Source organism: Manis javanica, chromosome 10, assembly GCF_040802235.1.
Source record: "Manis javanica isolate MJ-LG chromosome 10, MJ_LKY, whole genome shotgun sequence".
In the NCBI taxonomy this organism is placed as follows: Eukaryota; Metazoa; Chordata; class Mammalia; order Pholidota; family Manidae; genus Manis; species Manis javanica.
In genome coordinates this window covers 47,158,495-47,181,115 of record NC_133165.1, presented here as the reverse complement: position 1 = coordinate 47,181,115, position 22,621 = coordinate 47,158,495, and the positions used below count along the sequence as shown (strand labels likewise).

Below are 22,621 nucleotides of genomic sequence, written 5' to 3'. Positions count from 1 at the left end.
GCTGGGTTTTCGGGCACTAGCAGCTTACTCCACAAAGGTCCCCATTCTGATAAACCTACAGTCAGGGTAAGCCCCGTCCCAGTCAACCCATAGCGCTTAGTTCATGACAAACCCCTGGAGTGTGGTGTGCCTTCAGTATGGACTGTGCATGATGAGTTCATCTGGTATGACTGCAGGTGTGAGTCCAGTCCAAGGAAGCATGTGCTTTAATGGACCCTCCCTGGCATTCGGCATTAGGCCTAGCCAATGTTGGGCAACACATGTTCCTCTCTGGGTTATGTCAGCTGTGCTCAGAGCAGGTGTTTGTCTCTGGGGCAGTACTGGGGGAGTACAGATGCCCACACCTCTGCACGGGCTGCTGTCGTAATGGGACTGCACCACCATTAATCTTTGCTGGACAGTTTATGTGCTCATTGGAAGAAACATGTCATTCAATGCCAGGTTAGGGAGGAAAGTGGCCTTGCCAGTCAATTAAATTACTTATATCAAAATAATATTAATATTGTATTAAAATGCATTACAGCCTCAACATGGCTGGTTCTTGTCAACTGTAAAGGAAGACAATAAAGTCAGGATGTAGACTAGGAAATAAGCTCCCGTTAACCACATGCCGGCCACAGCGTCTCAAAGTGTACTTTTGAAATTCCATTGCAGGAGAGGTTGGAGGCAGCATCAACAAAAAGCACAACAATAAAGACAGTTAAACAAGGAAGAAAGTATTAGCATGAAAGAAACGAGTACACACACATGCACATGCACACAGAGGTTAAGGGAGAATTTCAGCTAGGACTTCTTGGAAGCCGGAACAAAGGAGGAACCAGGACTATTGGAAAAGAGGAAGCAGGCTGGCTCTTTCCGAATGAGACATTGTCTCTCTGGATCCATTCCCCAAAACACCCCTTATACAGAGCTTTCAGAGAAGACACCAGGGAATGTGGTCCTGCAAAATCCTCACCCTTGTTTTCGCCCCAGTGCACACGTGCATCTCACACAGCTTCTAACTGCGTCCTTGAGGTGTGATGTCGGTTACATCAGTATTGTGCATAAATACGTAGAAAATGTCTGGAAGGACAGGAGCCTGCACTCCAGTGAGTGCTCTGGGGAGTGGGGAAGGAGCCGGGATGGGGTATGAGAGGGTTAGTCCCCAGAAACAGTAAAAAATAGACATGGGCTCAGACCTGGTGTGGGTGATTCTGCCAGTGGCCAGGCTGAGGTCCTTTCAGGGCCCAGTGTGACTGTAAGCGAGACAGCATGAGACCTCGGGCATGCCAGACAGAGTGGCTCACTGCGCACTGGCTGCCTGACCTCAGGGAAGGCTGAGCCTCAGTTTCTTCATCTATAAGACAGGCCCTGGTGTCCACCTTGTGGACTTTGCTCCAAGTATTTCAGGGAACAATGCCACCTCTTATTTTTACCCTTGGATCCCCTACAAAAATTACTAGTGCTTGTTCCCCACCAAGGATCCCACTGTGGTGATCCTCAGGCCAAATCCACCCACAGATAAGGCTTGTTTGGCCTGTGAGTATAGAAACTTTGCAGATTTAAGCACCGTTGGGCAGGGCTTGAGCCTCCCAGCTGCCCAAGACCCTCAACCCCCGCTGTGGTTTCTACTCTAGCCTGGCTCCTGTGGATACCCCTGCCTCAGCCTACTTCTCTCCTTCTGTTCTCTCTCAGTCAGACTTCTTGGAGAGAGCGGGGCAGTGGTCAAATGGTCCTTTAGACTGTTCACAGAACAGAGACAAACACATTTTGGAAACCAGACATCTCACTATGTAAGCCAGGGGGCCAACTCCTGACTGTGCTGCACTAGAAGGCCTCCCCACCACACCACCACCTTTTTAAATGAGAGTGTTTCTGTCTCACCAGATGTTTCCATGGTGGTAATTTTGCGGAACTAGTTGTTGAAGCTGCCCATGCTGTCCTTCTCAAATAGCTATTTCCTGATTAATTCACAGCACGCACTTGGTCTGTGCCTCTGCTGAACAGAGAACGCATCCATATAAACATGTGAAAGAGTGCTTTGAGAATCGACTTTTCTGTCAGTCGGCAAATAGTAGCCTGCCATCCTGCAATTGGATGATTGAAGCCAAGTTCCTGTGGTGTAACACAGGTTTGACGATTCTCATTCTAAACTGCTACAGAAACCTCCATGGCAATAACTTGGTGAACTAGAAGTTTAGTTAGAGCTTACTCACCTAGCTTCAGGAAGGCTAAGCGGGGGAAATAAGTATAGAAGGACACCTCTGGGGTCTCAGGGTCCATATCCCAAGAGCAGATCAGAAGCCAGAGCAAGATGGAATATGATCTGGGGTGAAACCAACAGGCTACCACTGTCTGATCTGGTTTGTTGTTGGAACATCATTACAGAACAGTGTGGTACCCTGGGAGGAAAATACTTGTGTTTATTCATGACTAATTCCAAAGTCGTTCTTGAGTACCTACTATGTGTCAGGTACTTTCTGACCCTTAGACAAGATTGGCCTCTACTGTCTTGGAGTTTACCTTTAAGTTGGGGAGAGAGTAACCAAGCCAAACAGCTGGTAAATAAGACCCATTTCAGAGACAGGAAGGAAATAAAACTGGGCAAGAGGATAAAGAGAGGACTGGACTGGGCAGTGCTGGAGAGAGGGCCAGGGAGCTAGATCACCCTGAAGACAAGAAGGAGCCACCCTCACAGGCAATTAGAGGAGAGCACTCCAGGCAAGTGCACACAGGTCGCAAGGGGGGCATGAGCCTGGCGAATTCACAGAGCAGCCTCAGACCAGTGAGTCGGGAGCAGATGGGGGAGGGGACCTGTGATTGGAGCCGCCGCCAGAGGGGCCAGCAGAAACCAGATGGTGTAAACCAGTGGGCCACTGGAGGAAGCTGGCATTTATTCTCAGTATAGTAGGAAATCACTGGGCAGCTTTGAACAGGGGCTGTCCATAATCTGATGAGTTGTTTTTTAAGAGAAACAAAGACCAGCTGCTTTGTAGAAAATGCATGTATGCTCTGGGTGGGGGTGCAATGATAGTGCTGAGAGGCAGCAGAGACCGACTGGGAGGCTGTGGTGGTGTCTGGGGTCAGATGATGATGGCTGGGGCTAGGCGGCAGCGGCTCAGTCAGGGAGAAGAGGGCAGATTCGGGAGGGGTTTTGGAGGTGGATCCTCAGGACTTCTGACAGACTGGATACGGGAGTGAGAGCACAAGAGGAGTCAAGGAGGACTCTGAGGGTTTGGCAGCTGGTTGAATGGTGGAACTATTTTTCAGATGAGAAAAGACTAGATATGGGAAAAGTGAGCTAAGAATTCTGTTTGGAGCATGTTAGATTGAGGCGCCTGTTAGAGATCCAGAAAAGAGAGAATGGGTACCTTGGCTTGGTGGAGGGCTCAGGATCAGAGATCAAAATAATCAGCAGTCACCGACACAGGGTTGTATTGTATCACCAGCAAGGCTTGGATGAGACCAGCGAGTGAGAGGGCAGGGAAATCAGGAGGCCCAGGCTGAGCCCTCAGGCAGCCCAATTTGCAAGGCACAGCTGAGGGGAATGACTGCAGAGGGGAGTGGGAGACCCGGAAGCTGAGGAAGGAAATCCACGATGGAGGAGGACTGGCCAACAGCACACAGTTGCTGCTGAGGGGCTGCCCTACCTGAGGACTGAGAGTTTCCCAGAAGGTCTGGCAACCCCCTGGACCCTGAAATCTACTGTCTAAGCCAGGACAGCTTGGGGAGTGAGAAGAGGGCTCCATGATTACACCAGGGCAACAGGAGTCAGAACTGTCCGAAACAAGTGAGGACGTTGTCACTCCAGCACTGGTGCCCTTGGCAAGGTGGCTTCCATGTAGAGATGTAGAGGTGGTGGCAAAGGCCTGACCGGAGCAGGGCCCGGAGAGAAGGGGGGGGCAGTGGTGACAGTGACTTTCAGACAGTCTGCTGTGGAGATGGAGGGACAAATGGGGAGGCACCTCTGCTATGGACTGCTCCTTTCCTTTAAGAAATAAAGCTTAATTCCCACAACATGGGTGAATCTCAGAGTAGTAATGCCAAGTGAAAGAAGCCAGGCCAAAAAGAGTACAGAGATAGTGCTGATTCCTTTCATGTAAAATTTCCAGGAAATGCAGACTAACCTGTAGTGACCAAAAGCTGATGGGTGGTTGCCTGGAGATGCTGGAGATGGAGAAAGGGGGAGGACAGGATTCCAAAGGAGTACAAGGAAACTTTCAGGGTGATGGATGTGTTCATTATCTTGATTGTGGAGATGATTTCATGGCTCTATGCATGTGTTAAAACTTACCAAATTGTATGCTTTAAATACATACAGTTTACTATATGAAGTAGGCATCTTATTCCTCAATACAGCTGTTCTTAAAAACAAGTTTTGCTGTAAGACTCACAAACTCCAAGAAGGGACTAGCGGTTAACAAAGGGGAGAGAGGGAGAAGGGGATTGAGGGGTATTATGATTAGTACACATGGTGTTGGGGGATCATGGGGAAGACAGTGTAGCACAGAGAAGACAAGTAGTGACTGTGGCATCTTACTACACTGATGGACAGTGACTGCAATGGGGTATGGGAGGGACTCAATAATATGGGTGAATGTAGTAACCACATTGGTTTTTCATGTGAAACCTTCGTAAGAGTGTATATCAATGACACCTTAAAAAAAACAAGTTTTGCTAAGAAGAGGAGTGGACAAATACAGCAGTATCAAGAGGAGGCATGATTTTGTTTCTAAGCATGAGAGGGGAAGTGTTGAATACCCACCTGATAGAGGGACGTGTGTGCCAGGGGAGAAAGAGAAGAGAGAAAGGCCAGCCAGGGACCCTTTTGTGAAGATTGCTATGTCATGCTGACAGGTTTAGCATTCTATCAACCTGAGGTTCTCCACCTTCCATGTGCAAAGGAATAATCTGGAGAACCTGTTACAAGTGCAGCACCCACACCACATGCCCTCGGCTCCCCTCTGATTGCAGCCTCAGCTGAGGTGGGACAGTCCCTAGTGAGCTGACAGGGCACCACCTCCAGTGATTCTATGCTCTTTGACTTTCTGCTCAGGGCCTCTTCCCAAAGCCATCGGAGCCTCAGCTTGTGCACATTGTGTGGGGAGTCAGTGCCCCCAGAGGCCACTTCCAACAGCAAGGGAGTCTAGTCCCCCACCTTCGGAGGGATGCTTCTGAGGTGCATTCTACTGGTTCCTCAGAGTACTCCAGCAGGTAGAGCCCCACTTGGCTACAGGATTGATCAGCTCAAAAACCTTTTGGAGGGTTCCCCTGCCCTATCTTACTCTCCCCATTCCCTCTTGGGAGCAACTCCCAGATAAGCTACTGCACTCAGTTCTTGTCTCAGGCTCTGCATTCAGGACAATGAAAATATGACACCCACAGAACCCAGGGGGTCTGCATTTTATGTGCATGTCAGGCTTTTCTGAGGAACCATATGTTGAAGAATGCCAATATAGGCAGTAACATGGAAGATTTCACAAAGGGGAGTGACAGGCCAGATCTGCTTTTGTAGAAAATTAACTCTGGTGGCAATGTGAAGTTGAGGTTGAAGTAACAAGAGACAGCAAGCATGGAAACCAATTAGCAGGCTATTACAAATGTTCCAGCAGGAGGTAATGATGACCAAGACAGCAACTGAGGCTGTCTTTTTGTGAGAGTCCTTTGATTTGTAGAGTATGTAACAGTTCACACAGAAATGAAACTAAGCCTTATTTAACATCCCTGGTGTTGTAGGTTTAAAGCTTGCCTTTCTGGCATTCCACATTGTTCTCTCATATCTTCTACTTCCAAAAGTTGATATGTCAGTCCAATGCCACATGTCTTCATTTTGTTAAATTTTGTGTTTTCAGAATCTTGACATTGGTGCCAAGAATGTGAAGCTTTATGTCAACGAAAACCTCATCTTTGATGGCAAGTTAGACAAAGGAGATGGAGAGGCCCCTCCTGACCAGAGCATCTTGGTGTGCCTGAATAATGAGAAGAATGAGAGAATGGAGAATGCCACTGATGCCCACCAGGAGGAAAGCAGAGGTGCCTACAAGGTGGCTGGCACAGATGGGGACAGGGAGCACAGACTCATGTACTCACAGCCAGCTGGAGCAATAGTAATGAACGATTCTTCACAAGGAAACTTATTTAGTGAAAGGATGAATACTCCTGATTGCATGAAAGCCAATTTATCCAAGTTAGAGGAAGATTTCAGCTTGTTAGTGGCCCCAGCTTCGATGGATGGCATGCCCGGTGCCCCTCTCCCCTCTCCACCTGTGGAATGCTTTCCTCTTGAGCAGGAACTCTCTCTGATTCAACAGCTGGAAAACCTCACTGGCAGAAAAGTCTCTGAGCCACCAGGGAAAACCCCATCCTGGTTACAACCTTCCCCCACAGGGAAAGGAAGGAAGCAGAGAGGCGGAAAGCCAAAACCCCTTTGGCTGAGTCCTGAGAAGCCACTGGACTGGAAAGACAGGCTTCCATCAGAAGACATCATTGGCGAGGGTCCTGGAGAGACGGAGGCTGGGGATAAAGTTTCCAGGTGTGAGCAAGGGCGAGTGAGCAGCTGGAATGTCTTTGTCCGGGAGAGAGCCCAGAAGATGACCCCCAAAGTCTGCAGTGATGACTTCGATACCTTTACCTGGTCCTCCAACAGGGAGCATCCTGCTAGTGGGAGGAGAGGCCCAAGGAAGGATGTCCTCGGCAGCGGTCCTGGGGATGGCCAGCCAGCCAGCAGAGGTAGGCCCAAGAACTCAGGTGCTGTTATCCCCAAGCAAGGGCTGCTGGTTGGCATGAAGCCATTTGCTCCCTGGACCTCAGTCTCTTCATCTCAAAGCAAAGGGCTTCTTCTCAATGACGGGGGCATGCGTTCACTATCTCAGCGGCAATGAGTAAAATGGGCAAGATAGTTTGTATGTTAAACTCATAGCTGTGCTTGTCATTGGCCACCAAGACATCTTTCTTTACCCGTTTTTCTGGCAATGCTTTTCCAATCTAGACTTTGTTATTCCACTTCTGATAGAGAAATTGGTCTCTTAATTACTTCACTTTATTCTTAACAGTACTGTTTGAAAAATAACACATGTGATAATAAATAGCAGTTGACCCTTCCTGGGTGTCAGAAACACAACTAGGGATGGTGAGGACTATGGCAAACTGGGGAGCACAAGCCCAGCTAAATGGGGCAGCTGCCACTCCACTCAAGGTGTTTTTTAGCATTCAGGAAAACAAGACCAATGTTCCACATCTCCCCTTTCCTTCTATCAAGGGAAATCAGAAATGGAGGATATTCTTTTCTTCAACACTAGCAATACACTCTGTGGGTCAAAAAAAAAAATACATCTGCTGGCAGGACTCACCTGCTTTGTGAACTTTGCAGTAGATTATCTCTGAGGGAGATAATCCTGTAGAATTATCTGGGTTTCTGATTATTTACAGTTAGATTTGACTACCAGGAAGGAATGTAGCATAGCAACTAGGAGTCAAACCATCTGAATCCATACTTTGATACTTGTAGATCTGGCTAGGACCTACAGAACCAGGCACTTCAACTTTCTGATCCTCAGCATCATCTGTAAAATGGAAATGGATCCCCACCCCCAAACCCAGGGTTGTGAGGAATGAGTAAGACGATGACTTCAAAATAGTGAGCAGAGCCTGGCATGTAGAAAGTGCTCTGCAAATGGCAGCCTTATTTCAACACTAGCTTGATGTCCTTTATCATCTACAAAGCTCTCAGACCTGCCAACGCAGGGCTTACCCCAGATCCTCTGAATTTAACCTCATGCTGTACTGCACAGGAGCACAAGCCCTAGAGTCAAACTACCTGGGCGCATATCCTGGCTTCCCACTGCCAACCTACACTGTGGGCAAGTTCTGAAACCCCTCTGAGCCTGTTTCCTCATCTGTAAAATGACGCAAATAATACCCATCCCACTGGGTGCTGGAGTATCCAGTGAGCTCATACACATGCCAGCACAGTGCCTGACACACAAGAGCACCCAACAGATGTTTAGCTGTTGCTGTTTATTATTATTACCATCATCACTATCATCATCATACCCCCACACTATGACTCTGCCTCTTGGTGTATCTGTATACAAAGCCAGTGCCTCTAGTTTTAGTGAATCAGATCAGCATTACACTAGTGTTGTCTAGTAGACCCGGAAGATCTGCGCCCAGCCCAAGTCTACACTTAGAAATGTGGTTAGGGCACCAGAGTGAATCCCTCAGGCTCTGAATGCCTTCCCAGAGGAGCGACTGGCTCCCTTCTCCCAGGCAGAGCTTCCCTTCTGGCTCCACAGGCTCACAGATTGCTGCTTCCCACCCCCACCAAGACTCAGCCCTGAGGCTGGGTATCAGAGAGGAGAGCAGAGTGGAAAAGAACTGAGAAGGTCTTCGAGGGTAGGGACTGAATGTTCCCTGTGCTGCGGTCCCCAGACCCCAGACCCATGGCAGGTCCTCTGCAGTGGAGGAGGAACAGTGGGAAAAAGCAGCTGGATGCATGGCACGTGTGCACCAAGCCAGGCTCTCGTCCAGGCACACTACCCAAATAAATTCGTTTAATCCTCATGCCAGCCCCATTTTACAGATGAAGAAAATGTGAGGTTTAAATAACTTTCCTTGGGTCATACAGGCAGTTAGGGCTAGAGCAAGATTTGAACTCAGGTGGTCCTGCTCCAGCATCCATGCTTCAAACCACTACCATGTGGTGCTCTGTTTCTGCAGCTGTCCTTGACCACCTGCCCCAGGAGTGCCAGGCAATTCTAAGCCTTTCTAGTAAACAGACCCACAGAACCTCTGGGAGTTCCGAGGTGACTGGTGTTCTAACTTGTCCACATTCAGAAGACTTTGTCTCACTTTAATTTCTTTCCAGGCATTTCACTGCTTGGCTCAATGACACATTAAGAACCAAGCCCTTGAGGTTTAATGCTTGTTAAGCCAGTCATGCTAAAAAAGAAAGTTTCTTAGAAATTTTAAATTACCCATTAAACAGAGCCAAATTCCATAGCCATGCCCTTCAGGAAAGGTGCAGGCTGAGCCCTCCAGTGATGCTTGTAGAATGAATGACTGCCAAAGTTCTTCCTTGGGACTGGAATTGTGTTGTCACCATAGACAGAGCTTGGAAATCCCTTTGTCCAGCAAAATTTCATTGTAATGACATCTGCATTTTGGAAATGTCTCCATCAGGGGTTAGTTGGCCACAGAGGAATGAAATCTCATCAGCCTAGTTTGAGCAGTAAAGGGGATGTTATTTGGAGAATGCTTGAGGAGCTCCTGGACCCCCAAAGGCAGAAAGTACAGCTGCTAATCACATGGTTTTGGAAAGAGGAACCAGAAAGCCATCAGGCACAAAGGAAGCTTCCCCCTATCCGCAGGGCTGCTGCGCCTTGCCTCTGATTCTCTGCAGGTCCACTTTTCCTCCCTCTTCCTCATGAGATCAGGTCTCTCTGCTCTGTACACACAGCAGGAAATGGCCATGCAGCCCAAGACTGACATAGTTTCCCAGATCTAGATCCAATAGCCAATCCCAAATCTCAGGGAAAAAGCTGATTGGCCAATGTGGGTCAGATGACCACTCTTTGTCCAATCAGCTATGGCTGATGGGCTGTTCACCTGTAATAAATGTGGCTGTGTTCTAGCTCACTAGGATATTTTTTCCATTTCCCATTTTAGTAGCAATTAGCATATGCCTCATGGTGGTGCCATTGATTTTTATAAACTTAAATTCAGAACTTTGTAGTTCGTGTTACTCTCCCCAAAGGAGTAGTTTTGAATCTTTCATCTGTCATGTCGTATCAGTGGTCCCTCCCAGACTGTTGACTGCACATTAAAGCAGCAGTTTTCTGTTGTCCATTCAGATTTGTAGATAGGAAATATTAACAAAGACAGGACAAAACACTGATGCCAGCAGCTCCCCAACTCCCAAGGACTAATGAGTAGTGTGTTCTACTGCAGGAAAAGGGCAGTATGGGTCCCCAGCGTGTCATATCTGAGAGATCCAAGAGAAAGTCTATACCTCTATGCTGTTAAAACCCAAGTGTGTGTCTTGGGGAGAAGTCAGAAAACAGAGAGAGAATGACTGCAAAGTTCTGCCTTGCACACCCAGGCGGACACCGAGGCTGAGTCCCTGACACGTGACATTTTGTGCTCTCCTCTGTGCACTTGCAGACCAGCCCAGGCCATTCATTTCAGTCAGTGGAAATCAAATCACAATGAACTGAAGTCGTGATGATCTGTATGGGAAGTTCCTTCTGCCAGATGTTAAGCTTCATGCCTGGAGGAAAGGATGGAAGAAACTCCTGGGTTGTTTTCTAATGGCAGATGAGGGTAGGGGAAAGGACAGGTGCAGAACTGACAGGTAGGCAGGGGAGTCCCTTAGCTTCTGGGCCTGAGCCCAAAGGGGCACATAATGATGATGTCAACCATCCGTCCCTTTGCTGGCAAACATTTACTGAGCACCTCCATGCACCAGGCTCTGTGCTAGGCACTGGGACACACCAGAGAACAGGGCAGAGAAGCCCACTCCAAAGGAGAGGGAGACAATAAGAGCCAGCTGTGTGGGGAGCTGGGGGAAGAACATTTCTGGCAGAGGGCACAGCAAGGACAAAAGCAAGAAGAGACTTGGTGTGTCCCTGGAACAGAAAAGCTGGCATGGCTGGAGCAGGAGGATCATGGGAGAGAAGGGTATGAAGTGAGGTTGGAGAAGTCAGTGGGGCCACACTCAGGACCTGGGGGTATGGGGAGGAGTTAGATATTCTCTATTCTCAGCACAGTAGAGATGCCATTTAGAGCAGTTAATGACAAAGTCCTTTTAAAGCACACAGAGTTTGATGTGACAGAGTGGACCTGTGTGGACCTTCCAAGGGGTCCTTGGAATTGGAAGCTGATGCCTGGAAGAGAGAAGCCAGAACCTGACATATGAAACTGGGCAGTGCCTGCATGGGAGCCAGGAGCAGGAGGAGGGCAGAGAGCAATGGCGTTGTTGGGAGGGGACTGGGTGGGACAGAGGCCTTGGGGTGCTCCCAGGCTTAGGGTGTGCAGAGGAGAGGAGGGTAGCATGATACAAAGGGAAGTACTGTCAGCAGGGGAAGTGGAGAATGAGGAAGGTCTTAGGTCTCCAAAGCCATAGAGGAGGGACTAACGAGTGGAAGAGCTTTGCCTGGGCTGTCAAGCAGGAGGTCTGAGAAAAGATTGAGTACTTAGAGTCATGGCAAACTTGGAGAAAGTCATTTCAGTGGAAATTTGTGGGAATTGTAGGACTTCTATGAATGCAGGGGACAGGATGTCACGGGGGGGTGACTTCGGGCACTGCTGGATCCAGGGGCTCAAATGATGTCATCAGGACTTTCCATCTTCTGGCTCACATTCCTCACGTTGGCTTCATTCTCAGGCAAGCTCCCAGAACAGTGTGGCAAAATGGCCATGAGCACTCCACACCTACTGCAAGCTTAGCAGTGCCGGATTAGAGAGAGATCCTCACTCCTCACATTTCCTCTCCTGAGCCCAGACTTGAAGGGTGCTGCTAGTGTTTGCTTGGTCTGGATGGCCTGAAGGTGGGGGACCCCGAAAGGAAAATCAGTTCTGCTCCAAGGAGAAGGGAAAAGGGAGGTTGGGTGAACCACACAATAACTCTGCGAAGAGGTACAGGGCTTGAGAGAAGGTGATGGAGGCAGCGGGGCTGGGGACGCAGTGTCTGCAGTGAAAGGACGGAGAAGGTAAGGTGGCAGTGGGGGGCAGCCGCAGGAGCAGACTGGCTTCCTTTCCCTTCCAGGTGGGAGAGATTTATGCATCTCTGCAGGCAGAGACGGACACTGGGAAGGTGCCAGGGGGAAGGAGTGATGGAAGATTCTGGGGAAAGGAGATGACTGATGGAGCCAGGCCCCCTAGAAGACAAGCAGTAAATGGAGTGCAGGGCCCGGTATGATATGAAAGGAGAAAAAACAGAATGTCAGTGTCGTCAGCTGCTGTTTTTCCAGAATGGCACCCTGAGATGGCAGTTAGCCATGGTGTGGCTGTGTGGCAGGCCACTACTTGGCACCACACTGGGGTTCTTGTGTCCCAGAAGGAGTGTGGTGCCTTCAGAACTGTCTTCTGAGGGCCAGGCCTGGGGTCTCCACATGCTGCGTCACAGGCTTCAGCTTTTGGAGCCAACTTACCCATGTGTATAAGGAAATTCTTTACCTTGTAATATGCATGGGTTGCTTGACTTTTTTAATAGCATTTTTTCCTGATTATAAGGATAATACATGTAAGGAACTTAGAATATAAGGTGGCAAAGAAGAAAGAAATCCTTTCTACTCACCACCCACAAACGATCAGATTCGCCACACTGGTGCTCACCACCCAATAGTAGGATGTGCCACATCTAAACTATACTAGCTGGCTTTTTTCCATTTTACATGCTTTTACAAACTTTCCACCTGCCATTAGGCAATCTTTGAAAGCACTGCTATTTGAGTCACATGACTGGTAGCCTCAAGAGCAGCCCCCTTGGGCTGCTGACTCAGACCCCACGGGTGGCAGTGTTGCTGCCTCCATCCTGTGAGTTTTTGAAGTGGAGAAGGACTTCTGGCAAATGTTCTAACACAACAAAATAGTCTTCCCTCCATTTGCCTGGTAGTTACATTCCTAGAAACTTTTAAATATGTTGAAAAACACTTTGCTTATTGTAAAACCACCAGGTTCTAGATTTGAGTAACAGTTAACAATTTTTTACCAACCTGAATGTGATGGGTCACAGGAACCCAGACCATCCATCTCATGCAGGGCAGGATACTAACAGCCCTGGCCCCACCCATCGAATGTCAGCAGGGCCTCTGGGCATTGAGACAGCCAAGAGCAACCACACTGATTTCTAACATGTCCCCCTGAGGGCCGCCACACCAGGCTGAGAGCCACCAGATGGACGAGATGGTCTCTAATGGTCCCCATCATCACATGTGCCACTGATGGGTTTCCCCCCGCCCTGTGTCCTTTCTTCCAGGAGACACCAGGTCCACGAGGACCCCGCCATGGCCCCGGTGGCACAGTGAGCAGGAGCACATGCTGCATGAGTCATGGAACTCGCTCAGTGCCTTTGACCGCTCCCACCGGGGACGCATCTCCAACATGGACTTCCAGGGGGACATCCTGGATGAGTTCCTGCAGCAGCAGAGGAGCAGCCGGCACAGTGACCAGCCGCCCCCCTGGAAGGAGCAGAAGCCAGAGCCCACGGAAGAGGAGGACAACAGCTCCACAGGGACAGATGACAGGAGTGACTTTAAAATCCCTGTCTTGCCTTATGGCCAGCACTTGGTCATTGACATCACATCCACATGGGGGGACAGGCACTATGTTGGCCTTAACGGAATAGAAATATTCAGTTCTAAGGGACAGCCGGTGCAAATTGCAAACATTCAAGCAGACCCCCCAGACATCAATATTTTACCATCCTATGGGAAAGACCCCCGGGTGGTCACCAACCTCACTGATGGGGTGAATAGGACCCAGGACGACATGCATGTCTGGTTGGCCCCCTTCACACTGGGCAAGGCCCACTCCATCTCCATCGATTTCATGCACCCTTGCCAAGTTGCCCTGATCAGGATTTGGAATTATAATAAATCTAGGATACATTCCTTCCGTGGTGTGAAGGATATCACAATGCTGTTAGACTCGCAGTGCATCTTTAAAGGAGAAATCGCCAAGGCCTCAGGAACCCTGACTGGAGGTACAATATGTGTATAAGAATGTTCTCAAAGCCCCTACCTGCTCCTAACTGAGGCTCTGAAGAAAAGCCAAGTCTGCTGGCTAGCCAGTGACTGGTGGGTCTCCCCTCACAGACATGCTCTTCCACACCTTCTGCCAGCATGGGTCAAGAGCTGACCTCATTAAACTGCTCCCCTGGATACTGGCCTTACTGAGCTTCCCTGGGGCCTGAGTCTGAGAAGGGGAACTCTTCTCCACCAAATGATTTATTGGGGGAGTGCTCTCAGTAGAGCCTGTAGTGCAGGGAGGGGGCAGGATATGGAAGGGAGAGAGGCTGGACATGGATATGGTTTCAGGGGAAGCCCAGCCTCAGCCTAATCCCAGGGGAGCTTTGGAACATAAATTGCAAGGTCTGTCCTGCCTCGAGACAAGGCAGCAGAGCCTTAGAAACCCTCAGGCTCCCCACCCCCTTCCGGGCAACCCCACCCACCTTGCAGAGGATCAGCAGGGATCTGGATGGGACACCAACAGCATCTGCTACAGGGCCTCACCTACGCCTGAGAAATGTCACTTACTTCTTGTCGACCACAATGATTCTCTTTAGATTATGTCACTTCTTAGATCTATGCAGTTCTTGGTATGTGAGTTCCATTTGCAAATGTGTGAATAATAACAAGGCTTGCTTATGCAAACCAAGAACTGTTAGTGGTTTGGGACTTTATAGCACAAATGGTGGTGGGTTTAGGTTCCTGGCCTACAGGTCCCTAGGATTTGCGGGGGAGCTGACTCTTCTATCTTCCTGGTAACCCTTCAGCCCCAGAGCACTTTGGTGACACGATCTTATTCACAACTGATGACGACATTCTCGAGGCCATATTCTGTTCTGACGAAACATTTGATGTGGACGTGGAGAGCCTCTGCAGCCTGCAATGCGAGGAAAGGCTGAGGAGGCCCAGCACTGCCGACGGTGACGGGGAGGAGAGGCCCTACACCCAGGCTGGCCTGAGGGCCGATGACCAGGTAGGACTCTGCGGTGGGAGGCTCTGGAGGGATTTCTTCTCCTGACTCAGAGGAGAACAGGAAGAATGAAGATGGATGCCCTTTAAGCTGCTGGCGCTACTGTTTTAACATTTCCCATATTTCTACTTCATTTTTTGTCCTGTATGTCATATTTTATTCTCTAATTTTTTTTTTAACCAAAGTAAAGAAAGTATTCAAATTTTAATCAAAGCTCAGAGAAATCAGTTCTGTGTCATCTCTGTACCATAGAAGTTGGCTGTCTCAGGACTTTTAGCTTTGGGTTGGGTTTTGATCAACCACTGTTGTTTTTGCTGGAAGAACTAGAAACACTTTTAATAGGCAGAGGTAGAATTAAAATGATAATCCCAAGGATAGCTTCTTGAGACCATCCTATCCTGTTTAACCCTCCTAGGCACTCCTGGAATAGAGACTTAATGTCCCCATTTAGGAAAGACAGGCTCAAACAGGTTAAGTAACTTGCCCAAGGGCACACAGTGGGAGAGTAACAAGGCTAGAACTCTAATGGGTGACTGAAATCTGTGCTTTTAATTGACTAAACACATTTTTTTTAAATGAGAAAGATGACCTCTAGGGCAAGGGTTGGTCCCAGTCAAAAACCAGTAATCAAGATGAAGTGACCCCAGAGTCCCCAGGGATGTTTTTGGGGCCATAAGGAGGAAGGGGAGGTAGTTTAAGGTGCGTGGGAGGAAGGATTGGGAAGAACTGGAAACCAGAGGACAGAAGGCTGGGCCTGGAAGATCACCACAGATGTAGTGTGGTGACACGGCGTGTGGGTCCCAGTGCTCACAGCAGGTGCCACTCACGGGGGGCCAGGCAGAGACGGAGGAATGGTAAGACCCCTGCTTCTAAGGAAGGCCGCTGCCACTCTGCCCAGACAAGAGTTGCTAGCCCATTGTTGATGACTGCCCTAATTTTTTCAAAGGAAGCCAGAAATCTGGATGTTTATATAAACTCTCCCAATTAAAAAATGTTGGCATGTAATTCCAAGTTTTCATACCTTCTATGGGCCTCAAAATATGTCTGTGGTCTGGATTTGACCCATGGGTCTCCAGTTAGGAGTTGACTTTGAGGCTTTTCATTTGCCCAGCATCTTTCTAGTGATGGCATCCCTTCAAAGGGACTGTGATTGGATCCAACCCATGAAGGGCAGGGAGGCATTGCTTTCTCCATTTTAGGGACGGAGAAACTGAGCTCAGGACCAGTGTCGCCAGGGTCACACCCCCAGTGAGTGGCAGGGCTGGTGCTGCAACCCCTCCCCCACGCTACCGATCTGGGTGTCCAGGTCAGTACATCCCCAGGGAGCATCTCAGGAGGCTTCAGGAGGGCAGGGTGACTGGAAGGCAAGAGAAAGCATGTGGGCACCAGAGCAGCTGCCTCCCTGATGGCCCAGGGTGCTTCTGGTGGGCTGCCCCCTCACCCTGCTCCCTTAGCCAAGGAGGGGCCTGGGCTGAGGGGTTTCTCAGGTTGTCACTGGAACTTGACTTCACTTCTTTTTGCATCTCAGCTTTCCTGTCTGTGAGGTAGGAAAAGTACTTTTGACCCAATTGATGGTGTAGAGATCTGTGAGCAAAGCATACACATAAGACCCCAGAATTAGGCTGTGGACACCCTTTTCTACTGTCTATAGACCAAGGGTTCTTTATCCTGGCTACCCATGGGATAACTGCCTGAGGAATTTTTAAAATGCAGATGCCCAGGTCCCAGGGCTGAGAGCCCCTCTCTATGGTTTGAATTCTTCCTCCTTCTTCCCTCTATCCCTCCTTCCTTCCTCTAGCTCACTAAATAAATGTTTATTGGGTCCTTCCCTGTTCCAGAAGAATATGATCACCTTAGCTGTTAGTGTCGAACTCACCCCCTACCAATAAGAGCCTCTGGCAAGGACTTGGACACACATGGGTTTCTGGGCCTGCCCATGTGACCGGTCACGGAGCTTCCACAAAGTCAGAAAACAGGGAAGATGCGAGGCTTACCTGGGGCATGGAGTGGGGAGAAGTACCTGGAGAAATGGCCTGCCGGCTGTGCAGGCATCACTAAAGCCACCCTCTTACCCTCTGCTTCTCCCCCAACTCATGTGCAGGTCCCAGAACTAGAGCTGCCACCCAGTCCTCCTATCCCTGAAGTCACCACACCAGAGCCAGGCATCTACCATGGGATCTGTGAGTACCCTCTCCTGGGACAGTGTCAGGTGGGAGGAAGACTTTTGGTGGGTGAGGGAGGCCTCATGGCCACTTGGGACAGGGTTTCCTTGGACGGTTGAGCAGGCTGTACATTGCACAGAGACTCCAAGCCATGGGATGAGTGGCAGGGATGAGTGCCACTGGCCCTGGCAGAGCTGCCTCACTTCAGAAGAGGGGTACTTATCTGCAGTTTGCCCTCCCAGAGGGGCACTTTTGTATTTTGTATGCAGACACCTTATGTCTTAGCTATGGCACTTGGAGCCCAGACCACCTGGGACAAGAAGACAGAACAGAAGAGACCCAAAGCAGCTGTCAGTGCAGTGGTTTGAGCTGTGCCTACAAACTCAGCTGCAGAGCAGATGCACACGCAAAGAACACCTGTATCCTCCCTGGTCCACGAGGGCAGAGGCCATAAATACCAGCCCAGGGAGCCAGGTCTTCTGAGAAACCAGGACTCTGAATTTTTCTGTAAAATTTCTAAATGTTAGTGACTAATTTAATAATACTTTAAAATATCACATGAGCCATATATTGTGTATTTGGCCAGCTGACTACCAGTGTGGCCTCTGCAAAAATCCCATCCAGGTTTCACTGGGTATGTTCGTGGTTTTCCCATTCACCCTTCCAGCCGGGTCCTACCCTACTCCACGTATGTCCATTCCTCACCTCTGCTGCCTCCCACGGTCTCTTCACGCCCAGAGTCATGGCTGGCTGTGGTCTCCTTCCTCCTGTCCCTGTCATCTCTGTTAACAAGGCTCCCTGCAGCTTCACCTCCTGCTCTTTCTTACCTGCTGTGCATGCCATTTGCTTCTAGTTACCTTCTAAAAGTAAGTGATGGCCCACATCATTGTCATGCTCCCTTGTCCCGCTTCCCCACTGTCATCCCCAGAATGAAGCCAGACACATCAGGGTTAGCCGCCTCCTGGCTGTGCTCGCCCCCTACACCCACCTCCTGAGCCCACCGCAGGCTTTTGTGCAAGCCTTGTCCTCAGCCTAGCATGTCCTCCCTCTCCAGTCCTGCCTGTTGAAGGATTTCCACTGTCACTGAGTGGGTTCCCAAGAAACAGACTCTGAGAGGGAGCTGGAGATTGGGGCATCTCTTGGGTGGGGCCAGGAAGCGGGGTGCAGCCAGAGGAGAAGGTGGGTCAGCGCAGTCACATCAAGGCCTCTGCCAGCAACACAGAGAGTTTTTGAGGTGCAAAGGCCCCGGGGAGTTGTCCTGAGTTGACTTAGGAACCAGGCCCTTATATGCCTGAATCAACAAGTCTGGGGAGGGGCAAGGTCAAGGGCAGTCACCAGTGGAAGAACTTGCTGTGAGCTGTCAGCCATCACCACCTCCAGCCACTAGGAATGAGTCCTTCCCCCTGGGGTGGAGGTGGGATCTGGGCAGTGCCCACAGCGTCCTCCACACGCCCTTCCTAGGGACCGCCTTGCTGTAACACCACTCCTCCCCAGGAAGTTTCCCCATGGCCCCCACAAGCCTTCATCTCTCCTCCCTCACTGCGCAAAGATGAATTCCCTCTCAGAAAAAGTACCTTACTTTGAACCCTCACAGCCCCTTACATTCTAGGACACTCTCTCAATTATTTTAGTATGACAGAGAATTTTAAAAACCAGTTTAGTTTAATCAAAAGCCTGATTTGAAGCTTCTTTTCCTCTCCCATTCAGGCACTGTTTCCCTGCCTTATCTCACTGAACACTCAGCTCTTATTCTCTCCATTTTCCAGATTAGACTAGGACACTAAGGCTCAGAGAGATTGAGTAACCTGCCCAAGGTCACACAGTATGGAAGCTGAGAAGGGAACCAAGCATGTCTGAATTCGAAGCCCACGTTCTCACCCCTCTGCCACACTGCCTTTGAGCTCTTGCTGAGAGGCTGCCTCACATCCGTGGTCTTTGTGACAAGTCAGCATCCCCCATGGATGGTGCTGGACTACAGCAGTCATCTCTTGTTCAGTCTGATTTCCCCTACACTGGTCAGGATTGTGTTTGTGCATGTGTAAACAATGGAAACTGAATTCAAACTGAGTTAAGTAGAAAAAGGAATTTATTGGCTTAGCAACTAAAAAGGTCAGAGATTACTAGTTTCTCATACAGCTGGATCCAGGTGTGCAAATAATGTCACCAAGCCGTGGTATCCCCTCTGTCTCTCTGCTGTCTCTTGCCCTTCTCTCATTCAGAAGCCGTCCACGTGAGCTCCTGAAAGTGCTGGGCTTATATCACCTTTCGGCCCTGTGTCCTAGATAAAAGAGAACTTCCATTTCCCAATGAGTCCAACAGTCATCCCAGAATCATGTCTCAGCCTGGCTTGGGTCACATACCCATCCGTAAACCAGTCACTGCAGCTTCCCTTGGTGGGGAGGGAGGGAGGTGTGAGATGGGAAGTGTCTGAGGTGTCTGAAGCTGTTCCGGGAGCCAGGGGTAGGGGGTCAGCCACCCAAGCCATGCGCCAGAGGAGGTCAGAGTGCTGTAACCAGAAGAAGGAAAGGAGGGAGGGAGGCAGAAAGGAAGGTAGGAAAGAAGGGAAAGAAGAGAGGGAGGAGCCACTGTCCCCTTCATCTGAGGATTTCCCCAAAGGTGGTTTGTAAATGTCTTTCTTGCTGAACTGGCCTCGACCTTTCTCATAAATGTTATTTCAGTGCCTTTGGGAGTTTTGCCCCAGAGTAGAGCTCAGAGACCTTTTTGCTGCAAAGGAAGTGTGTTGCTCTGCTTCTCTGTTAGGTAGGAGGGCAGAGGAACCTCCTGACCGAGCATCCTGTGTACTTTTTGAGCTTGTGATTTCTGAATCTCTCTTCTCTGAACCCTTGGCTTTTTCTTCACTATAACCAAAATCCTAAATCAGCCCGTGTAAATGGAGAGCACTTTGATAAAGTAACCCTGGGGGACATGTTGAGGTTAGTGAATATGGCCAATCCTATTAATGTTGTGGAAGGGGATATATGACTTCCTAATTTTCAGATGACACTTATTTTGGATGTTTTGCAAATATCAGCAGTGATGAACAGGAAAGGAGCTTAGAGAGTTGAAACATGGAAGAGAAATAACAAAATTAATTTCCATTTATATAAATACTAATTGATACACCAGAGGAAAATGAATATGGAACTTGGATATTAGTTTAAACAGGAGAACAGTTGCTTCCGGAGCAGCCTCAAATTAGGTGGCATCACAGTGCATCTTGCCAGGCAAGCGAGGGGATGGCAGGCTTGGGACATCTGGGCGCTGTCTCTTTGCTTTCATGAGGTGGAGTGGGAGATGGCATTTCCCCCTCACACTGATCCCTCTCATGCAAATCCTCTCCCTCCTCCACCTCCAGGCTTCCTAGTCTCAGGAACGGTGCCCACAGTCAGTCTCACTGGGGTCAAAAAGGTCTTCTTTCCCTCACTTCCACACAGGTCACTGAGGACCCTGGCAGTGCTGACCCCCAAACAGACCCAGGATCTGTCCACTTCTCCCCCATTTCCAACACTACCAGCCTTGTCCCAGCTGTTGGCATTGCATCAGCCTCCTCCTGGTCTCCCTAGAATCCAACCCCAGTGCATTTTCCAAGATGCTAATCACATCATGTCTTTCCCTTGCATCAAAATCTAACCCTCCAGTAGCTCCCTGTTGCAGACAAAAGAATCCAAACTCCATGGCATGATCTAGCCTCTGCCTGACCTGACTGCATTCTCCTCCACCCTCTGCCTTGGTCACTTGGTTCTAACCACAAGTCAAATTTGTTCCCATCCCAGAGCCCTTGTCCTTGCTGTCCTAGCCTGGGATGTTTTTCTAGAAATGCTGAAGAACTGTGGCCTCCTTCTCATCCATCACCCAGGTCCCAGTGCAAATGTCACCTCCTCACAGAGGCCCTCCCTGATCACTCCACTCCTACACCATCACCACCTATCCCATCTCTTTCTTTACTCTCATGCTATTCATCCCTCTGGAGCTGTCATATTTGTGTTTATGTGTTTATTGTGTGTCTTCACTGCAGTAGAAGCTCCTAGGGAAATTTTGCTATGTGGTATTTACCGTTATGAATTTGGTGAAACTCCATGATTTTGATTCATTTACCTGCAGTTATTTACTAAATACCTACTTTTCAATCAATCATGTACATAAAAAGGAAAAAAAACCTTTAGTGACCATCTATTTTACAGACACTGTCCTAGGCTCTAGGGACACAAGAGTGAACCAAAGCAACAGAGTCCCCACCCTCAGGGGACTTCTTTCTTAGTGGGGAAGACTGGAGAACAAATGAATGAATGCAGGCTATGTTGTCAGGTGGTAGTAAGCCTGTGACAAACAGTAAAGCCAGGAAAGGACTGGAGAGTGGTATGGTTGAGGAGCAGTGCTCTTTGAGCTCAGGTGGTTCTGGAAAGCCTCTCTAAGGAGAAGACATTGGAACACAGACACACAATAGGAAGGAGTGTATCAGTTAGCTTTGCCGCTGGACAAACCAACCCAAACTTTAGGGCCTTAACACAACCACCGTTAAGTACTCATGACTGGCTTGGCTAGGCAGGCCTTCCAATTTGAGCTGTCCTGGCTGGCCTTGGCTGGGCCCGCTCATGGGTCTGGTTGGCCGGCAGCTGGGCTGCCAGCAGAATGATCTAGGAGGTCTTCGCCCACATGTCTGGCAGTTGGGAAGTGTTGATCAGGCAGATGGGGTGACTGGGCTCATCTGGCTCCTTCACATGGGAGGCCTCCAAGTGCGGGAGGAGAGGACAAACCCCAGCACACTGTGCTTCACATCCTTTGCTTGCCTCACCTTTGCCTCCACCCCACTGGCCAGAGCAAATCAAATGGCCCAGATGCAAGGAGTGGAGCAGCAGGCAGTGTCACATTGCTAAGAGGCAAGGACTCCATGGGAGGAATTTGTGGCCATTCTGCATGCTACCTGTGCTGTGAGAAGCTCTGATGTGCCTGGTACCATGCTGGCCACATGTCTTTTTCAACTGCCCTCAAAATGCTCAGTTACTTTGGCACCATGAAGGGCAGAAGGATCTGAGGCTAAGTTACAAACTGTTGGAAATGACAGAGGTGTAGGAGAGGAGGCCGAGCTCCAAAGAGATTGTGTGGCTTGGCCTCACTTCCCAGCCACAAGGATTCCCTGTGACCTCGTGGGCTTCTGCCTCCTCATCTGAGCTGAAATGGTTGGGACCATGTGACATCAGGCTTCCTTCTTCCAGTGCCCCAGTGCTGGCATTCCCTGAAAGTTGCAGAGTATAAATCTTTTAAGCACAGCCACACAAAAGGGTGCTAAAATAGGCTCCAAAGTCTCCAAGGGTAGAATTGTCCATTGCTGGGCTCAGTCTTGCTCTAATTGGAAGCCATTAAGGAAGGGGAATTTCCAGCCAAATTCTGACAAGGCCTAACCAAGGGATTCATTCACTGAGTTTTCTGGGCAAATAGATGACTCACTTGGGCTCTTTTGCCCCATGACCACAGGTCATTTCTAAATGGTCACTGATGGAGCAGGGGTGGGGTAGGGACCAAAAGATGGAGGTGTCACCATAGGTCACTTCCTTCACCCTGAATTCACATGAATCCTCATGATAGTGGCCAATTTGCATAAAATGTCCATTTCTGATGTTGTGGCTTACTGATGTAGCTGCCTCCATCTGTACCAAGCTCCTACTATGTGCTATGCACTGTGCCAGGCTTTGGGGACATAATGGTCTGTAAACCCATCTGGCAGGACATATGGATATTTACCAAATGATCACAAGACCGCAGTGGTAATCAGAGCATGGAAGGGG

General features: G+C 49.3%; 1 protein-coding gene across 10 annotated transcripts in view; it reads left to right on the top strand.

The window, feature by feature from the left end:
* KATNIP (katanin interacting protein) overlaps positions 1-22,621 on the top strand; it is a 223,100-nt gene that overhangs the window by 182,995 nt on the left and 17,484 nt on the right. For all 10 annotated transcript variants that reach the window (XM_073215370.1, XM_036992475.2, XM_036992477.2 and 7 more), the window contains 4 exons: positions 5,832-6,708; positions 12,956-13,681; positions 14,474-14,679; positions 16,778-16,856. In XM_073215370.1, coding sequence (XP_073071471.1) covers positions 5,832-6,708; positions 12,956-13,681; positions 14,474-14,679; positions 16,778-16,856 — 1,888 coding nt within the window. The remainder of the gene's footprint in view (positions 1-5,831; positions 6,709-12,955; positions 13,682-14,473; positions 14,680-16,777; positions 16,857-22,621) is intronic.